At 42.8% G+C, this 16,614-nt stretch overlaps 1 protein-coding gene across 1 annotated transcript in view; it reads right to left on the bottom strand.

Moving 5' to 3' along the window:
• Window positions 1-6,013: 6,013 nt before the first annotated feature.
• SQOR (sulfide quinone oxidoreductase) overlaps window positions 6,014-16,614 on the bottom strand; it is an 87,486-nt gene continuing 76,885 nt past the window's right edge. Inside the window, exons 8-10 of the mRNA XM_040342619.1 lie at window positions 14,040-14,107; window positions 10,437-10,615; window positions 6,014-6,372 (exon numbers count right to left, since the gene is read on the bottom strand). Coding sequence (XP_040198553.1) covers window positions 6,315-6,372; window positions 10,437-10,615; window positions 14,040-14,107 — 305 coding nt within the window. The 3' untranslated portion in view covers window positions 6,014-6,314. The remainder of the gene's footprint in view (window positions 6,373-10,436; window positions 10,616-14,039; window positions 14,108-16,614) is intronic.

Below are 16,614 nucleotides of genomic sequence, written 5' to 3'. Positions count from 1 at the left end.
TATTCATTTTTTTTCAAAATTGTCGCTCTATTTTTGTTTATAGCGCAAAAACTAAAAACCGCAGAGGTGATCAAATACCACCAAAAGAAAGCTCTATTTGTGGCAAAAAAGGACGCCAATTTTGTTTGGGAGCCACGTCGCACGACCGCGCAATTGTCTGTTAAAGCGACGCAGTCCTGAATCGCAAAAAGTACTCTGGTCAGCAATATGGTCCGGGGGGGTAAGTGGTTAACTGGTCCTACACAAGTCGGTCCGACTTTGAAAATGCTCCCTGTACTACTTTTGGTCCTACTTCAACCCATTGAATATCATTGAAGTCGGACCAAAGTAGTATCCTGTTCATGAAAGTAGGATGGATGTAGGACCAATGTAGCAGAGCAAAGTAGGATGAAAGTAGTGTGAACCCAGCCTCAGGAAAGGCCACAGATAATAGACCTGGTGGTTCATACCAGGACAGAAGTGTTTAACTCCCAAAGAACACTAGGCCTCAACCAGCAAGAGGTTGAAAATCAACAATCCACCAAAAAACATACTTGAGTGAGAGCTAATATAGACGAACATGAGGGGGAAACATACTAGAAATCCCTAGACGGGAACCTTGGACAAATAAAAATCGGTGGACAGGAGAAGGCCCAAATTGTATTTTTTTTTTTTTCCCCCCTTGAGGTTTAGGGAAAGAAGGTTCTATGCCAAGAATCCCACACGATATCTTTGCAGTGTGAAAGCCCTTGCTGCCTAAATATCCCAAAGTGATATCTAAATGACCCCTGAAACAGATGAACCTCACACACACAATGCTAGTATGACATTTTCCCTAACTGAATAAGGGAGTAGGGTAAGCAAAAGGTACCCCCCACAAACCTGTTATATTGATGAGCAGGGACCCAGCCACTTAAAAATCCAGAAAACACCTGCAGCAGGATGCCAGCATGTCCTGCCTGCTGACAATCTAGAATAGCACAGCCATCCAACAATAGATGTTTTCTGCCATGCAGGAGATGAGGAACACCCTGGTGCTGAACTTGCACTCTTCAGTGTGGAGACTACAAGCTGAGGAAATTCAAATGGTGATGTATTGTCTCTCAGGAAGACAATGTGGTTAAAATGGCATACCCTGCATCGTTGGAACCAGGCTGCTTGTCCCGTCACAGAAGGAACACCCAAACTTTCCTGTAGGTGAAAGTCCTGCAACACTTTAGTGATGTCCAATTGAGTTAAGGCCAGGAAACCGATCTGTCAGTTGGATCCCCTGGTAAAGTGGGGACTGTCTGAGCTGGGAAACCACTATATTCACCTTCTGAATGTATTACTCCGATTTTTAGGCCCTCAAACAGAAATGTCAACAAGTGAAAAAGATTTGGAAGAGTCCCTCAGGAGGTGAAACTTTGTTGGTGAGGAACAGATAATGCTATACACCTGGGAAGCCTGGGCCTAGCGGCCCATGGGTGCTCAACCTGTGGCTCTCCAGCTGTTGCAAAACTACAATTCCCATAATGCCTCAGCCTTTGGGAGACATGCTTGTACCTGTCAGCGGCTTGCAATGCCTCATGGGAATTGTAGTTCCGCAACAGCTGGAGAGCCACAGGTTGAGCACCCATGGGGCCCTAGCCCATCAATGCTTGCAGGTGTTTGGCTGCAGGACTCTGAAAAGCTAACTCTCTCAGGATGGACGTGGTCGAGGGATCCTGCTTGAGGAAATCTACCTATTCAGTTTGACAAGTTACCTCCAACACAGGTCAGAGGACTAATTTTGTACTACGATTTCAGGAGGTACTCAGGGAAATCCTAAAAGATGAGCGTGTGTTTATTGGTATTCCAGTTTTGGGTGGATCTTTGGTGCATCCTTCAGTAAGAGCTGACTACTTTATGAATTCCCTCCTTGGAGGCAAATGTTTGACACACTAGACATAGCTGGTTTAGTGGAAAAATCTTTGCAGCTGTTGGAACCCTAAAAGACACATGGGATGGAAGGCTAATCTTCTAGATGCAGTTTAACATGCTGCACTACATTGATGAGATTTAAAACCATTTGTAAATCTAAATAGCAGGAGACTGCAGTGCCTCAAAGTCTCCAAAGATGGACTTTGAATCAGAGATGGTGATATCCCAATTTCATTTAGGGCTCAGGCGAATCGGAGGCAGGGGGTGCGTGCTAAGAGCCTGTGTGGGCAGAGTGCCTCAGTATCCGAGTACAAATGTCTTGAAGTCCATAGTGATGAAGGTCCCAGTGGGCTTGGGGGAGGCCTGATGGAGCAGAGGAACACTCCAATTATGACAACGGGTCCAGGTTCTGCATTAGGGGACCCAGTTCCTTCTGGGCATACCAAGTAAACCTCCTCAGAACCACGCTAGGAAAGTATTGGCTGGTGGCAGCAGACTGTCCTCTGTGTGTGTCTTAGTGAAAACCTGTTGCATCTGCAGAGCAAAAAATGCAACCAGGTCATGCTGTGAGGGTAAGGCCTCATGTCCTCACAAATCGGGGTAGCTGGTACTGATGAGGAAATGTTGGGAAAGGAGCTGTGCATGTGTGGAACACTGCACCAGTGTATGATGTCAGTGCTGGATCCCCCTAAACCCTTACTGTGGGAAATGTGAAAAGGCATCCAATAATGCAAATGGCCTCGTCGACCTTACTGGGTTCTTAGAGACATAGTCATCGTAACTAGCTGTGCCACAGCTATGGACCTGAAAATCACTCCATGGCTATCTAACAGCACACTAAGGTCTGGACAGCAAGCACCATAATACTGAGCCCACTGCCAGAGGTCACATTTCAGGTATTGGGTACAGACTCCAAATCTAGTGCTGAGGAAATTCTGAATAGCTGCTATGCAGAAACCAGGCCAAGCATCTGTGTGGTAAGGAATCTCTACTGAAGTCTTTTGAGGGGACACAATGTGAAGAGGGCTCTAGCCTTTTTTTCAGCATAAATGAAATCCAAACGCCTGGGGAAAAAAGGGCTCGCTGGGTAGAGGCTGGTTTACATTTTTTTTTTTTTCCTGTTTGCCAGTGTCCCAACCCACTATAGGCAGCAGTATAATGTATTGGATTCTACACCGATGTCTTGACTGTATGTATATCTGTCATTTACATTTCAGTAAGCGCTGACATTGTTACACAGGTTAAGAAAAGGTCCAGCAGCTACAGCTCACTGAGGAAGCACTCTAGTTTGTACAAAGTCCATCCTAGGTCCCCCAACTGGTTACTCCATAGTAACATTGTATGGAAATCTTTGTAACTGGAGTTCAGCGTTAGGTTTCATGTCCCAGTTATGGAGATAGAATGTGTTTTGGCTCTATTACCCCAGCAGCCATAGACTATACTTACGCTGGGATCCATCCAATTCTGTGACCGGCTGTGGAAACTATGCTAGGAATCCATTGTGTTTGTAGTCCTATCATTAAACCTTGGTAATAAAATGGCTCAAATATATGCTGCACACAATCAGAAAATACTGTGGAACAACATTTCTTCTTAGGGAAGGGATAGAACACTTGTCTGATGTTTCCTGTCCCCTTTTGTCACCAGGAAAAAGTGTTTTGATTGCGATTTGTGTTGCTATTAGAATGTTTCCTCACTCTTATTGTATCTTACACTAGTTACCAGGACAGGAAGTGAGATCATATATGCCCAATGGTTACCTGGACATAAATATATTAGTACAGTAGGGACTGAATGGAACGTCAGCCAGGTTTTTTTCTTTTTCTGCTGCCTTTGCCCATGTTGATGTCGGATGAGATCGGAGGTCAGGACAAACCTTCCCACTGGTAACGCAGCTATGACGAAACCTTGGCGGGAAGGGGTTAGAACTTCAGTCATGCTTTTACTTAATGTATCTGCCACTAGTATATTCTGATATGATGATTCTAAAGGTGATCTGAATCTACCACAACCTTGGTCACAGTAGTCTAACCAAACAAAACATCTATGCAAATAACATACCAAAGTGGTCAGAATAATATGACTGTTCTTGAACAGGACTGTGGCATATCACTCATAAAGGTATTTTTAGAACCACACAACCATGATAACTTGAATTGAGTTGTTTTGTTTGGACTTCCTGCACCCATATTAAGATCTTACTTCAATAAGGTGGGTCTAAATCAGAAAAACCAAATAAAGCGCTGCGATCTATTTAGCAGGTGCCGCGGCGCTTCTATTTTGACCCAGGGGTTCCGCCCCTTCAGCCGTTTGATAGGCCAGGCCGCGATGACATCACTTCCATGCCTGCACACTGACAGGCAGGAGGACACCAATAGGGTCTCTTCTGTCATAAATACCCTGCATGTCAGCAAAATGTACTTTACTTCCACTTTAACACCTTCCCGTCTGGCCTATATTAGGATGATGGGCGAGCAGTGGCTTTCCCATCCTGACTGGACAGCATATGACATTCTTTCTGAAAGCACCACCTGCAGGGTCATGCAATGTGTCATCCATTGGACACAGCTGATGACTGATCAGTGTACTGGCTTGGTGCTGGTACCATGTGACTGCCATGACCAATACTAGCAGGTCACGTGACAATTGTACACAATAGATGAATGTAAGGAAGTCGCCCATTGTGTACAATTGTGCTGCGATTGATCCATTTGATCACATGGTACAGACAGGGTCAATCGCAGCCCATCTGTACCATGCGTGGCTTTGACCAACCATGGCTAATCACAACAAAACAAACACTTTCATTCCGTAAATTGTTTGCTTATAGCAGCGAATTACATTGCTATAAGCAAACCATGTATAAAAAAAAAAAATATCCTGATCATTTACCCAGCAGAATACAATTTTACTATACTAAAATTATATATTGCTCTGCTCACAATGTATTAAAAAAAAAATAATTAAATTTTTTTTGTACTGTCACCTGACCTTGAATCACCACCACTGCACTGCACAAATGACAGTATGTAAAAAAAAACGCTATACATTTTCCAAAAAAATTACAACTACAAAAAAAAAACACCATGCCTCTTACTAAATACCTTGGACTGAAAAGGGATCATTTGGGGTATATTTGTACTGTCCTGGCATTTTAGGGCTTCAAGCAATAAGATAGGCCATTAGTGCATCAGAATTTACCAATTTTAAGATGTATACCATAGTTTTGGACTCGAACTTACCTACAGACTAAATAATATACACCGATTTGTGTTATTTTCACCCAAGATATGTAGCAGAATACATTTTGGGCTAAATTTATGAAGTACCGTTATAAATTTTTGCAAATAAATAATTGAAGCGAAGAAAAAAAAAAAATTCTCTTATCGTCCATGGATGGACACAGCTCCTTAAATCTTGACAAGTGGGTAATGTTCCTGTGAACAGGAACATTACCCACTTGTCAAGATTTAAGGAGCCGTGTCCGTCCATGGACGTCAGAGAAAAGGATTTTACAGGGAGTACAAAAAAATCCAATTTTTTTTTTTTTGTTCATTTAGCAAACAATAAAACATCCAGTGGTGAATAAATACCACCAAAAGAAGGCCCTGGTCGTGTGAACAAAATTATTAAAATGTAGTTTGGATACATGGTTGCATGACCACGCAATTGTGCAAACAGCGCTGAAAGCCGATAATTGGCCTGGGCAGGAAAATGGTATTGAAGTGGTTACGTTTGTCAGCCACAGGCGAACAGGCTGTGCAGTTGCACTCCTTCACGGAGTCTAGTAAATGTGGTGAAGCCCTACTGATTTCCATCATCCAATCGTGCAAACAAAATACGGCTTTTTATTTTTCCTTGCACCTGATTGGGTATTCTTTATCACATATTGAAGATTCACCATATTAACTAAGCTCTGGGGAAAATGAGTGCAACTTCATGTGCAAAGTGCATAGTCTATTTGCGTTTAGTAAATGCCCCTCCATAATGTTGTAAGCACAAGAACCTTGGACCAGTGACTTTAATCCATTTCATTTGTGTGGTCTCCAATACTAAATACGATTTACAGCTTTCTACCAAAATGTACTACCAACTGGGTTTCTATCTATGACACAAGCAATCAATCACAACACTGTATTTAAGGACTTTATTAATGTAGAAACATTTCTGTAAAAAAATACATGATTTATCAGCAGAATAGTGATAAAAAAAAAAAACAGAAGGGCAGTTTATTTAGTTTTTTTAGTCCTCTGTATAAAAAAAAAATGTTTCTGGATGTTATAGAAATCTGAAGAGCATGGTGAGATTACAGAGACGGCACATGAATTAATATTCACCAAAACTCCTGTAAGGTTTTAGTAGTCCCTTCTTACACAGCACGCATTTTATCAGATTGTTGGGCTTATAATGTGATAGTGGTTGTATTGTTCATCCTATTTCATTCCAAGGTGCATGATCTTCCTGTAGGGGCCTGGACCTCCCCAGTATCCCCTGCAAAGAGACAAGAGACATTTTATCAGTGTTCATTTTGGCAGAAAATTTTGATTTAGTTTTAGTCTTGGGACTAAAAATGGCATTTTAGTCTTCTGCAAAAGTTTTAGTCGTATTTAGTTGACTAAAATGTACTGGAGATTTTGGTCGACTAAAAATGTTGGACATTTTAGTCGACTAAAACTAATTTTAAATTAAATTGTAATGCATTAGTTAACATGTCTCTACAATTTCCAAACTCCTTATTTACTGCTGGAGTGAAAAATCGAATATGTTCTTATTTATGGTATTGAGGTATGAACATGCACTACAGACCAGTGTTCATTTTGAAGTCAAATATCAGTTTGGTTTTAGTCTAAAGCCCTTTACACAGATCGGATATCTGACAGAATCGAATCCGATGGATTTTTTCGTTGGATATCTGATGAAGCTGACTTTCATCAGTCTTGCCTACAAACCATCAGTCAAAAATCTGACCTTGCCAAAACGCGGTGACGTAAAACACTACGACTAGCCGGAAAAAAAAAAATGATGTCCGATGCTTCCGAGCATGCGTTGACTTGATTCTGAGCATGCTTGGATTTTTATCCGATGGAGTTCCACACAGACGATCGTATTTTTCTATGGTTTTTTTTTTTACCTTTAGGAAAAATTTAAAACATGTTCTATTTTTTAACACCGATGGGGCCCACACACGATCGGTTTGTCCGATGAAAACAGTCCATTGGTCTGTTTTTATCGGACAAACCGATTGTGTGTACACAGCTTTAGGCCTTTGACTAAAATGGCATTTTAGTTTTAGTCATCTCAATTGTTTTAGTCATATTTTAGTTGACTAAAATAATATTAATTTTGTCAACAAAATTAAACACTGCATGTTATGATTCATAGAGACATAGACAAGTGACAGAAAGAAAAAACACCAAGTAGAACATCAAGTCTGCCTCATTTTTTTGAGTTATATACAGTATTATTGTTTTTTGTCTCAATATAGAGCTATGTTTGTCCCAAGCATGTTTGAATCCACTTACTGTTGACCGACTCACTACCTCTACTCAATTCCAAGCATCAACTACTTACTTTTTTACTAAAAATACTTTCTAAGATTCGTTTTCAACTTTCCACCTGCTAGTGAAATAAGTAAACAAAGAGTTTACTTATTTCATCAGCACAAGATTGAAATGAAAATGTACAGTTTATTGTAAAATCAGCCTCAGCATGCTCCCCTCTCTGGCAGTCTGTCTCCTTCTCCCTCCATTCCAGGGCTTTGTAAGCCAGTTCAGCATTTAGCACTGCCGATACGATCTGATGCCTGTGCACCCTGCCACAGACACGCTCCTCCAACCAATGGAAGGTTAGGGTAACAGCAGCGGTGTCAGGCATTTGTAAGCCACACCCCCAGTGTACAGCGATTGGCATGCTTGTTGCCCAAGTGGCTAGGGATTAGTTGCCTGCGTTTTTAGGTGGGCAATGGTATGGAATGTTGCAGCTGGTACAGTGTCTTCTCATACCCAACCTTATGAAGAGCAAGGGCCACTTAAACGATTTGTTAACCGATCGTGGGACACAATGAGTGGCGCGGGCGGATAACAGGTGCGAGTCCACTCCACATATGCTAAGCAGACACGGACACAGCTCACTCTACTCTATGGGCCCTCCAATCCACCCAGATAGAAGGGGATGAATCTCCTTCTGTTTTTTTTAGTGGATAAAATTGGAGGTAGGCTGTTGTAAAACGGATACAAGTCTATTTGCCGCTTTATAGAGGTGAATTGAGGATCCGATTGAGTCAGACCGATCATGTGAAAGGGGGCTTAAGGATCCTTTTTACACCAATGCCCTGTGGTTTACCCACACAGCTGGTGCAGCACAATGTACCTGTAGCTTTCCTGTGGGTTAGATGCACTTTGCCATAGAATTCTATTATATACTGCAAGTGTGATGCACTTTCCGAAAGCTCACCAAACCCATGGGTAATAACAGAAGTCTATGGCTCAGTGCAGGTAACCCGCAGGCACACTGCGCTGCACCTGCGGATCAGTTTGAAAGCAGCCCAATAACCACTGCAGAACAGATATGCCCGTACATACCAGGGCTGTGGAGTCGGAGTCGGGGGAAATTTTGGGTACCTGGAGTCGGAGTCGGCAAACAATGCACCGACTCCGACTCCTACTAAATTTAGACTGGAATTAAAAAAAAAAAAAAAAGCAAGTTTAAATGTCCCAATTCACAAAAAGTTATAATTAATGACTTCTCTACTGTAAGAATAAAGACCAATGCATGCAGTGCCTCACGTAACCGCAAAATGAACACGTTAAGTGACCGTGAAGAAGCATGCTTTTCATGTGCTTCACTATATGGCACGCAACGCACAATTAGGAGCTGCAATACTTATACTTTCCATAGTGATGTGTTCTGCTTTTACAGGGAACGCATGTTAGAGAACCAGTAAGTGTCCAAATAAAAAAATTCCAACAGGAGTTTTATAAAGCACTAAAAGAAGTTGAAAAGTATGATCGCTCATCAAAACTTACTGTTGAAGAAGCCATCCTTGTTTATCCAGAGATCGTTAGTGATGTGGCCAGAATAGTTACTGCAATGCCACCCACCCAAGTCAGTGTCGAAAGATTATTTTCAGCCCTAAAAATAATAAAGTCTGACTTAAGAGCCTCTATGAAAGAGGATCTGGCAGAGGCAATTCTCTTCCTTAGAACTCTACATTGAATTGATTTGCATTTGCTAAGCCTATAACTACATTTCAAGATTAATATAAACCATTTCTAGGTTTTACAGATTTTGTTTTTGGTTCATTATAGATAAGCTTTGTTTTTGTTCTAAAACAACCAAATAATGTGGTTTGTATTTTTGAACTGGTAAAGATCCTGTTCCTGATGTTTATGCCTGCTGCTACTATCCAGCCACTTGATTGTTTTCATTGTGTTTGTCTTTTGCTTAAACTGTGCAATACAGTAGACTGTTGGCTTCCCAGCCAGTAGTCCTGTGGTAGGTTGCGTTTCTTTCCCTCAAGGAATGTATAAAATACATTCGCATATTAATACAGAGTCGGAGTCGGGAGTACATAAAACTGAGGAGTCGGAACATTTATCTACCGACTCCACAGCCCTGGTACATACAGTGCGGTTTCTGTAATAAACTTACCTTTAATAACGGTCTTCCATTCAGGTATCGCTGGCTGTTGCGGTCCCAGGCGAAAGGTGCATTTGGTATCACTCCACCTTGGACAGAAGATGGTGCTATACCGAAGCATTGGTTCATGCAGCTCTGCTCCACAGCGGCTTACTTACTCTACCGCTGTCCCAGAACAGGAGGCCACATCAGAGGACTCCGTTGGCCACATGTAGCCGGCACCCTGATGCTGCACCCAATCACAGCTCCTGCTAGGCCAAAGTCTGGTCTCCACTGCTGACCCAATGGGGCTTGAGCCTGGTACACCTGGACTGCCTGTACCCCCCCCCCTGTCAGCTTCCAACTTCACCCAGTCTTTCTTCCCAGTTCATGCCATCGTCTGCCCACTTGAATGATTGGGCCGTGAATCGTGATAACTAGAGTTGCCACCTCATCCCTTTTAAACCCAAACACATATTAATTACACAGGTTCTGAGGCCAATTGAATGCAGATAAGGCACTAAGTAAGTTTAATTACCACCTTAATCAGCCACAGAACCTGTGTATTAATATGTGTTCGGGTTTAAAGGGTTGAGGTGGCAACCCTAGTGATAACTTGTCAGCACTTTGTGTGCCCTGAACACAGAGCGCATGTGCAGTGATGCAATTTTATCCTGTTTATGTGACGATCTCCTAACTGGTGCAAGGTTAAGGGATATCCACACATACCTACAGGTAAGCCTCATTATAAACTTAACTGTAGGTACAAGTCAAAAATCTCACTTTACTATCACCTTAACTCCAAGTACTGTGCACCTCCTACATTTCAGCTGTCTATTAGGTAACTTATAATAGTTCTTTTTTTTTTTGGGGGGGGGGGGGGGGTCTGATAAATAAAAATGTACATTAAAACAATCCAAGTCTTGAAGATAACTTACGTAAGAAGCAAATTCCAGTACAGGAACGGCATCATGTCTGCTTTCATATGGTACATGGACCATCTCTCTTTGCTCTGGTCAATGGGGAAGGTCTCTAGTGGTTGCTGATTGTAATCAAACTCAGCCAGGATCACTTTGCTGTAGCCTGTCACCAGGGGACATGAAGTGTACCCATCATACTGCAAACAAAGAAGAACATTAGAATTCATTAAATATGAAACATACTCATTTGTGTAGAGATTTTTTTCTTTGTTCATGCTTGAAAGGACCAATCGCTGTTTTCAGGATAATCATTTCAATAAATCCATCAAACAATGAACATACTGCTATATATGGCCTAGCTGTTTTTTAATCCAATCATCCCCAACTATTGTATTTTCTTTTTCTTCACAAAGTTACAATTGTTTTAAAAGAACTGATTCAGCTAATGTTCTTTTTCCAAAATTGATATACAGTAAATAAATCACACATGTAATAAGAGTGGTTTAAATGTGCAGTCTTTAACCACTTAAGGACCGCCTCCTGCACATTTACGCCGGCAGAATGGCACAGCTGGGCACATGCACGTACAGGTACGTCCTGTGCTATTGTCCAGCCGTGGGTCGCGGGCACGTGCCCCGCAGCCCGAAGCTCCGTGACCGGACCCGATTGCCGCTGGAGTCCCGCGATCGCTCCCTGGAGCTGAAGAACGGGGAGAGTCGTGTGTAAACACGGCTTCCCCGTTCTTCACTGTGGCGGAGTCATCAATCGTGTGATTCTTTTTATAGGGATGCATAATCGATGACATCACACCTACAGCCACACCCCCTACAGTTGTAAACACACGAGGTCACACATAACCCCATCAGCGCCCCCGTGGTTAACTCCCAAACTGCAACTGTCATTTTCACAATAAACAATGCATTTTTTGCTGTGAAAATGACAATGGTCCCAAAAATGTGTCAAAATTGTCCGAAGTGTCCGCCATAATGTCGCAGTCATGAAAAAAAAAAAAAATCACTGATCGCCGCCATTGGTAGTAAAAAACAAAAAATTTAAAAAATGCAATAAAACTATCCCCTATTTTGTAAACGCTAAAAATTTTGCGCAAACCAACCGATAAACGCTTATTGGGATTGTTTTTACCAAAAATAGGTAGAAGAATACGTATGGGCCCAAACTGAGGAAAATTTTTTTTTTTTTATATATTTTTGGGGGCTATTTATAGCAAAAAGTAAAAAATATAGATTTTTTTTCAAAATTGTCGCTCTATTTTTGTTGGTTTTTGTTGGCCTGAACCGTCACCTGACTCAGCCTGTGACCTGGAAAGGATTTTTTATATAAAAGGTGAATCCACAGCTACTGTCAGAGTGCCAACAGGGGATGGAGTCCTGGCCCCTGCAAGGGTTCAAGAAAAAAAAGGGGTAGCCTCTGGAAGTCACACATCAAATTTGTCCTAGAGAGGTGAATGGAGTGGCAACCTTAGCCTGGACTCCAACCAGGCCAGGCCCCTCAATGCGTTTCACTAAGTTCCAGGGGCAGAGTGAAACACAGGGGACGTGAGCTGGTTGTAGTCCAGGCTGATGGTGCCACTCCATTCACCTCTCTAGGACACCTTAGATGTGCGGCTTCCAGCGGCTACCCCTTTTTTTTTTTCTTGAAACCTGGCTCAGCCTCTTAGCGAGCCGCTGAGATCCTGAGCCAGCTTCTCCCACTCCCTCCAGAGCCCAGTGCTCCAGTGTGTGTGTGTGTGTGTGTGTGTGTGTGTGTGTGTGTGTGTGTGTGTGTGTGTGTGTGTGTGTGTAGGGGGGGGGGGGGCAGATCAGAGAGCGGTGACTGCTAGTCACCAGCTCTCTGTTCACGAAGCACTGAGCGATTAGAAGTGTTTCCAATGCGGCGCGACAGTGCATTCACTGTCACTGGCGTTCCACCCATGTCCCAACGAAAGCTGAATGGTTTAGGAGAATTAATAACATAGAAAGAGTTGAGGAACTCATCAACATTTCCCAAGAGAGAATTATCAAATTTTCAGCGATTTGGTCGAACTGGACATCATTTAAGGTCTCTCAAATAATATCCCGCTGATAATTTTTAGAGTGGTTTTAATACAGGAAAACACGTTATCCTCTAGCCTCTATATGCTCTTTCCTTTATATATTTATGTCACTTAGCTTGAAATGTCTGGAATTTTTCTACACCCCCCCTCTTTTTCCCCCTCTCCTCCCCCTTTTTTTCCATACACCTGTAAGATTATGCAACTACATGCATATACCGGTTCTTTGTTCTAGTTAAAAAAAAAAAATTACGGTGACAGTTTTGCTATTTATGCTCTATTGCCAAAGATACTGTTTGTAATGACTGTATGGATGTATTTTATCTTTGCCAAAATTATTTTCTTATCTCATTACCTACTTGTTGTATTATGTACAATGGCCCAGATTCAAGAAGCAATTGCGCCTGTGTAACCATAGGTTACGCAGTGCAATTGCTTACTTGCTCCGGCGTTACGAGTGCTCCTGATTCAGGAACATCGTAACGCCGACTGCAGCCTAAAATCTGCGTGGCATAAGGCTCTTATGCCACGCAGATTTTAGGCTGCATTCTTGCATTGACCGCTGGGGGCCGCTCCCATTGTGATCAGCGTATAGTATGCAAATTGCATACTAACACCGATTCACAATTGTTGCGCCGTCTCCGTGCGGCGTGCTTAGCGTAAGGCTGCTCCTGCTAATAGCAGGCGCAGCCAATGCTATTTCGCGACGTTCAAATTTTACGTTGTTTGCGTAAGTGAATCATGAATGGCGCTGGACGCCATTCACGTTCACTTTGAAGCAAATGACGTCCTTGCGACGTCATTTGCCGCAATGCACGTCGGGAAAGTTTCCCGACGGAGCATGCGCTTTACGATCGGCGCGGGAACGCGCCTAATTTAAATGATTCCCGCCCCCGTCGGGATCATTTACATTGCGCGCGCTTACGCCGGGCAATTTTGCCGGCGCGCCCTCGCAATTTACTGAGCTACTGCTCCGTGAATCGAGGGCAGCGGCGCAAATTTGCGGGGGCGCAGGGCAAAATCGTTGCCCTGTGCCTCCGCCAAAAAAGAGCAAATCTCTTTGAATCTGGGCCAATGTATTGTGCACTATTATCCACCCAATAAAGACTTTGTTAAAAAAAAAAAGAAAAAAAAAAAGAAGTGTTTTATCGCTTGGTTATCACTGTTAGAGCCGGTCGGGACTGATGCCGCATCCACCTAGGTAAGTATAACTTCAAAGAAAAAATCAAAACCCATACTTTTTTTAAGCTTAGATCTGGTTTAGACCGGACTTCTACTTTAAGTCTGAAGTAATATATAGCAACATTTGGCATCAGGGGAGAACTGGCAGTGCATGAAAAAGATATTCACTAGACCAGTAGATTTTTTTTTTTTTTTTTAACATGTCAAGCTATTCAGTAGAAGTTTTAGGTATTAACCCCACTATCCCTGTTCTCCTTCCACTATTTATTCTACACCCCCGGACACTCCCCCTGTAGATTCTCACAGGCTCAGGTTTTGAAAAAAATATTTAATGGGGACTTTTGGATGAAGCACTTTAGATGGATGTCACATATTCGTATATTACTTACTTTGGCAGAGGACTTTTGACTTTTCATAACCAAGGAAATAGTCTTGTCCAGTACTGCTGACTGGGCAGCTAAAACCAAACACAACAAAAATGTCATTAGAATCTTCTCATAGAATTAGTATGAAACACTTTATATACAAAATAATAGAAGTTCCTGTGCAATGATTTTAGTTTGCTCTTATGTTCTTTTTTTATATGTAAAATATTAGCATTAACCAGATTTGATTAGGTCCTGTGTACAACTCTTTCCTTTGCCATAATTTTTATAAATGCCATAGACTAGGAATGTCCACCTGGCAGGGACTTCTTTTGCAGTTTACAAGTTCCCAGCTACAGCCGATGCAAAATTGCACAGGGTGCCGAGTTCTGGAATGTTTTCTGTGTTCCAGCACTTGGCACGTAAATGACACTGGCACTGCCTGTTGGCTGAAGTGATCTATATAACTATGGAGTAGAGTTCCAGTCCAACATCATTGGAGAGGGAGGAAGCAGCACACGAGTGAGTGTTCAGGTAACCAACCACTGGACACCAATGTAGGGGTAGTGTGGTTATTGCTGCCACTGGACACCAATGTAGGGGTAGTGTGGTTATTTCTGCCACTGACACCAATGTAGGGGTAGTGTGGTTATTTCTGCCACTGACACCAATGTAGGGGTAGTGTGGTTATTGGTGCCACTGACACCAATGTAGGGGTAGTGTGGTTATTGGTGCCACTGACACCAATGTAGGGGTAGTGTGGTTATTGCTGCCACTGACACCAATGTAGGGGTAGTGTGGTTATTGCTGCCACTGGACACCAATGTAGGGGTAGTGTGGTTATTGCTGCCACTGGACACCAATGTAGGGGTAGTGTGGTTATTGCTGCCACTGGACACCAATATAGGGGTAGTGTGGTTATTGCTGCCACTGACACCAATGTAGGGGTAGTGTGGTTATTGCTGCCACTGACACCAATGTAGGGGTAGTGTGGTTATTGCTGCCACTGACACCAATGTAGGGGTAGTGTGGTTATTGCTGCCACTGACACCAATGTAGGGGTAGTGTGGTTATTGCTGCCACTGACACCAATGCTGAAGGTCATTATTGCTGCCACTGACACCAATGTAGGGGTAGTGTGGTTATTGCTGCCACTGACACCAATGCTGAAGTTCATTATTGCTGCCACTGACACCAATGCTGAAGGTCATTATTGCTGCCACTGACACCAATCAAGGGGGGTTGATTATTGCCGCTTCCCAGCTGATCAGAGCTGAATGCAACTTCTCCTTGCAAGGCTGTATTTGTGGCAGCACATCACGTCCATACAGGCTGGTGTAGAAAGGGGATACATTGGCAGTATACAGGTGAAAAGAGGACCCCGGAGGACTGATCTACCTAAAAAGGTGTTATTCCTACTATAAAAACATTCCTATACAGCAGCTAGAGTTAAAAGTGCTTTGATCTCTATAGGTTGCTGGTTAATTGGTACAATTTTTGCTTTTCTACATCTCCAGAAACAGAAAAACAAGCCTTAAAAGTGATATTAAAGGCTATAATGTTTTCCCCTAAAATAAAAAAATCATGTTATACATACCAGCTCTGGGCAATGCCCTTAACAGAAAGCAAACCCTTACTTCCACTTTTTGGGTCCCCTGCCAATGCTCCCCACTACTCCTTCCCTTCGTGTGCTCACATAGCAAGCTGTGCACTATGGGGGCATATGTGCAGGCTCATTCCCTAACCAGGCTGTGTGCATCCATAGATGAACACAGCGTGGCTCAGTTCTGACCGACAGTCCCTGTGACAAGTGAGGTAGCCCCTAGATTAGTCTTTTTGTTCAAACAGCAGGTTGAATGAACAAGACTAAAGTCGGCCATAGACGGATTGATTTTTTGAAAGAAAAATCACTTGACTTCCCCATCAAGACAGTCAGTCCCTCTCACGGAGTCATTGTGTTCTCCAAGCAGGGATAGCTTCCCTCCCTCCTTTCCCTGCAGGTAGAACACAGTGATTAATGTTTGTGGCTATAATAGCCACTGGTAATAATTGTGTGTAAAATCAGACAAGCTGGTTGTATCGAAGTTGATTAGCCAATCAACTTGGGTACATTCACCATGCCCATACATGGTTCAAATCTCAAGCCAGTCCCTGCTGAACTGGTCGAGATTCGAACCGTCTATGGCTGGCTTAACTCATTTCCCTCATCCACACATTCAATGAAGATGGGAAATCCTCCTCACTGAGCTCTTGTATTCTGACTTCCCCGACACCAGAATACACCGATCAGCGGTGCCGGCTGTAGCAGGAAAAATCTTAGGCAGTTGTACAGAACCTTTTGACTTTAGAGCCACTTAAAATCTTTTTTTTTTTATTTTTTTATTTTTTTAAATCCTATGGGCCAGATTCACATAGAATTACGTTGCTCCTGGGCAGCGTAACGTATGTGATTTACGTTACACCGCCGCAGGTTTACAGCGTAAGTGCCCGATTCTCAGAACTCTTATCTGTAAACTTGCGGCGGTGTATCGTAAATGCGCAAGCCCGCCCAATTCAAATGGGGCGGGCACCATTTAAATTAGGCGCGTTCCCGCGCCGA

The sequence above is a fragment of the Rana temporaria genome, chromosome 3 (assembly GCF_905171775.1).
Source record: "Rana temporaria chromosome 3, aRanTem1.1, whole genome shotgun sequence".
Lineage (NCBI taxonomy): Eukaryota > Metazoa > Chordata > Amphibia > Anura > Ranidae > Rana > Rana temporaria.
Note: the sequence above shows the minus strand (reverse complement) of the source record. Positions and strands in the feature narration are given on the sequence as shown.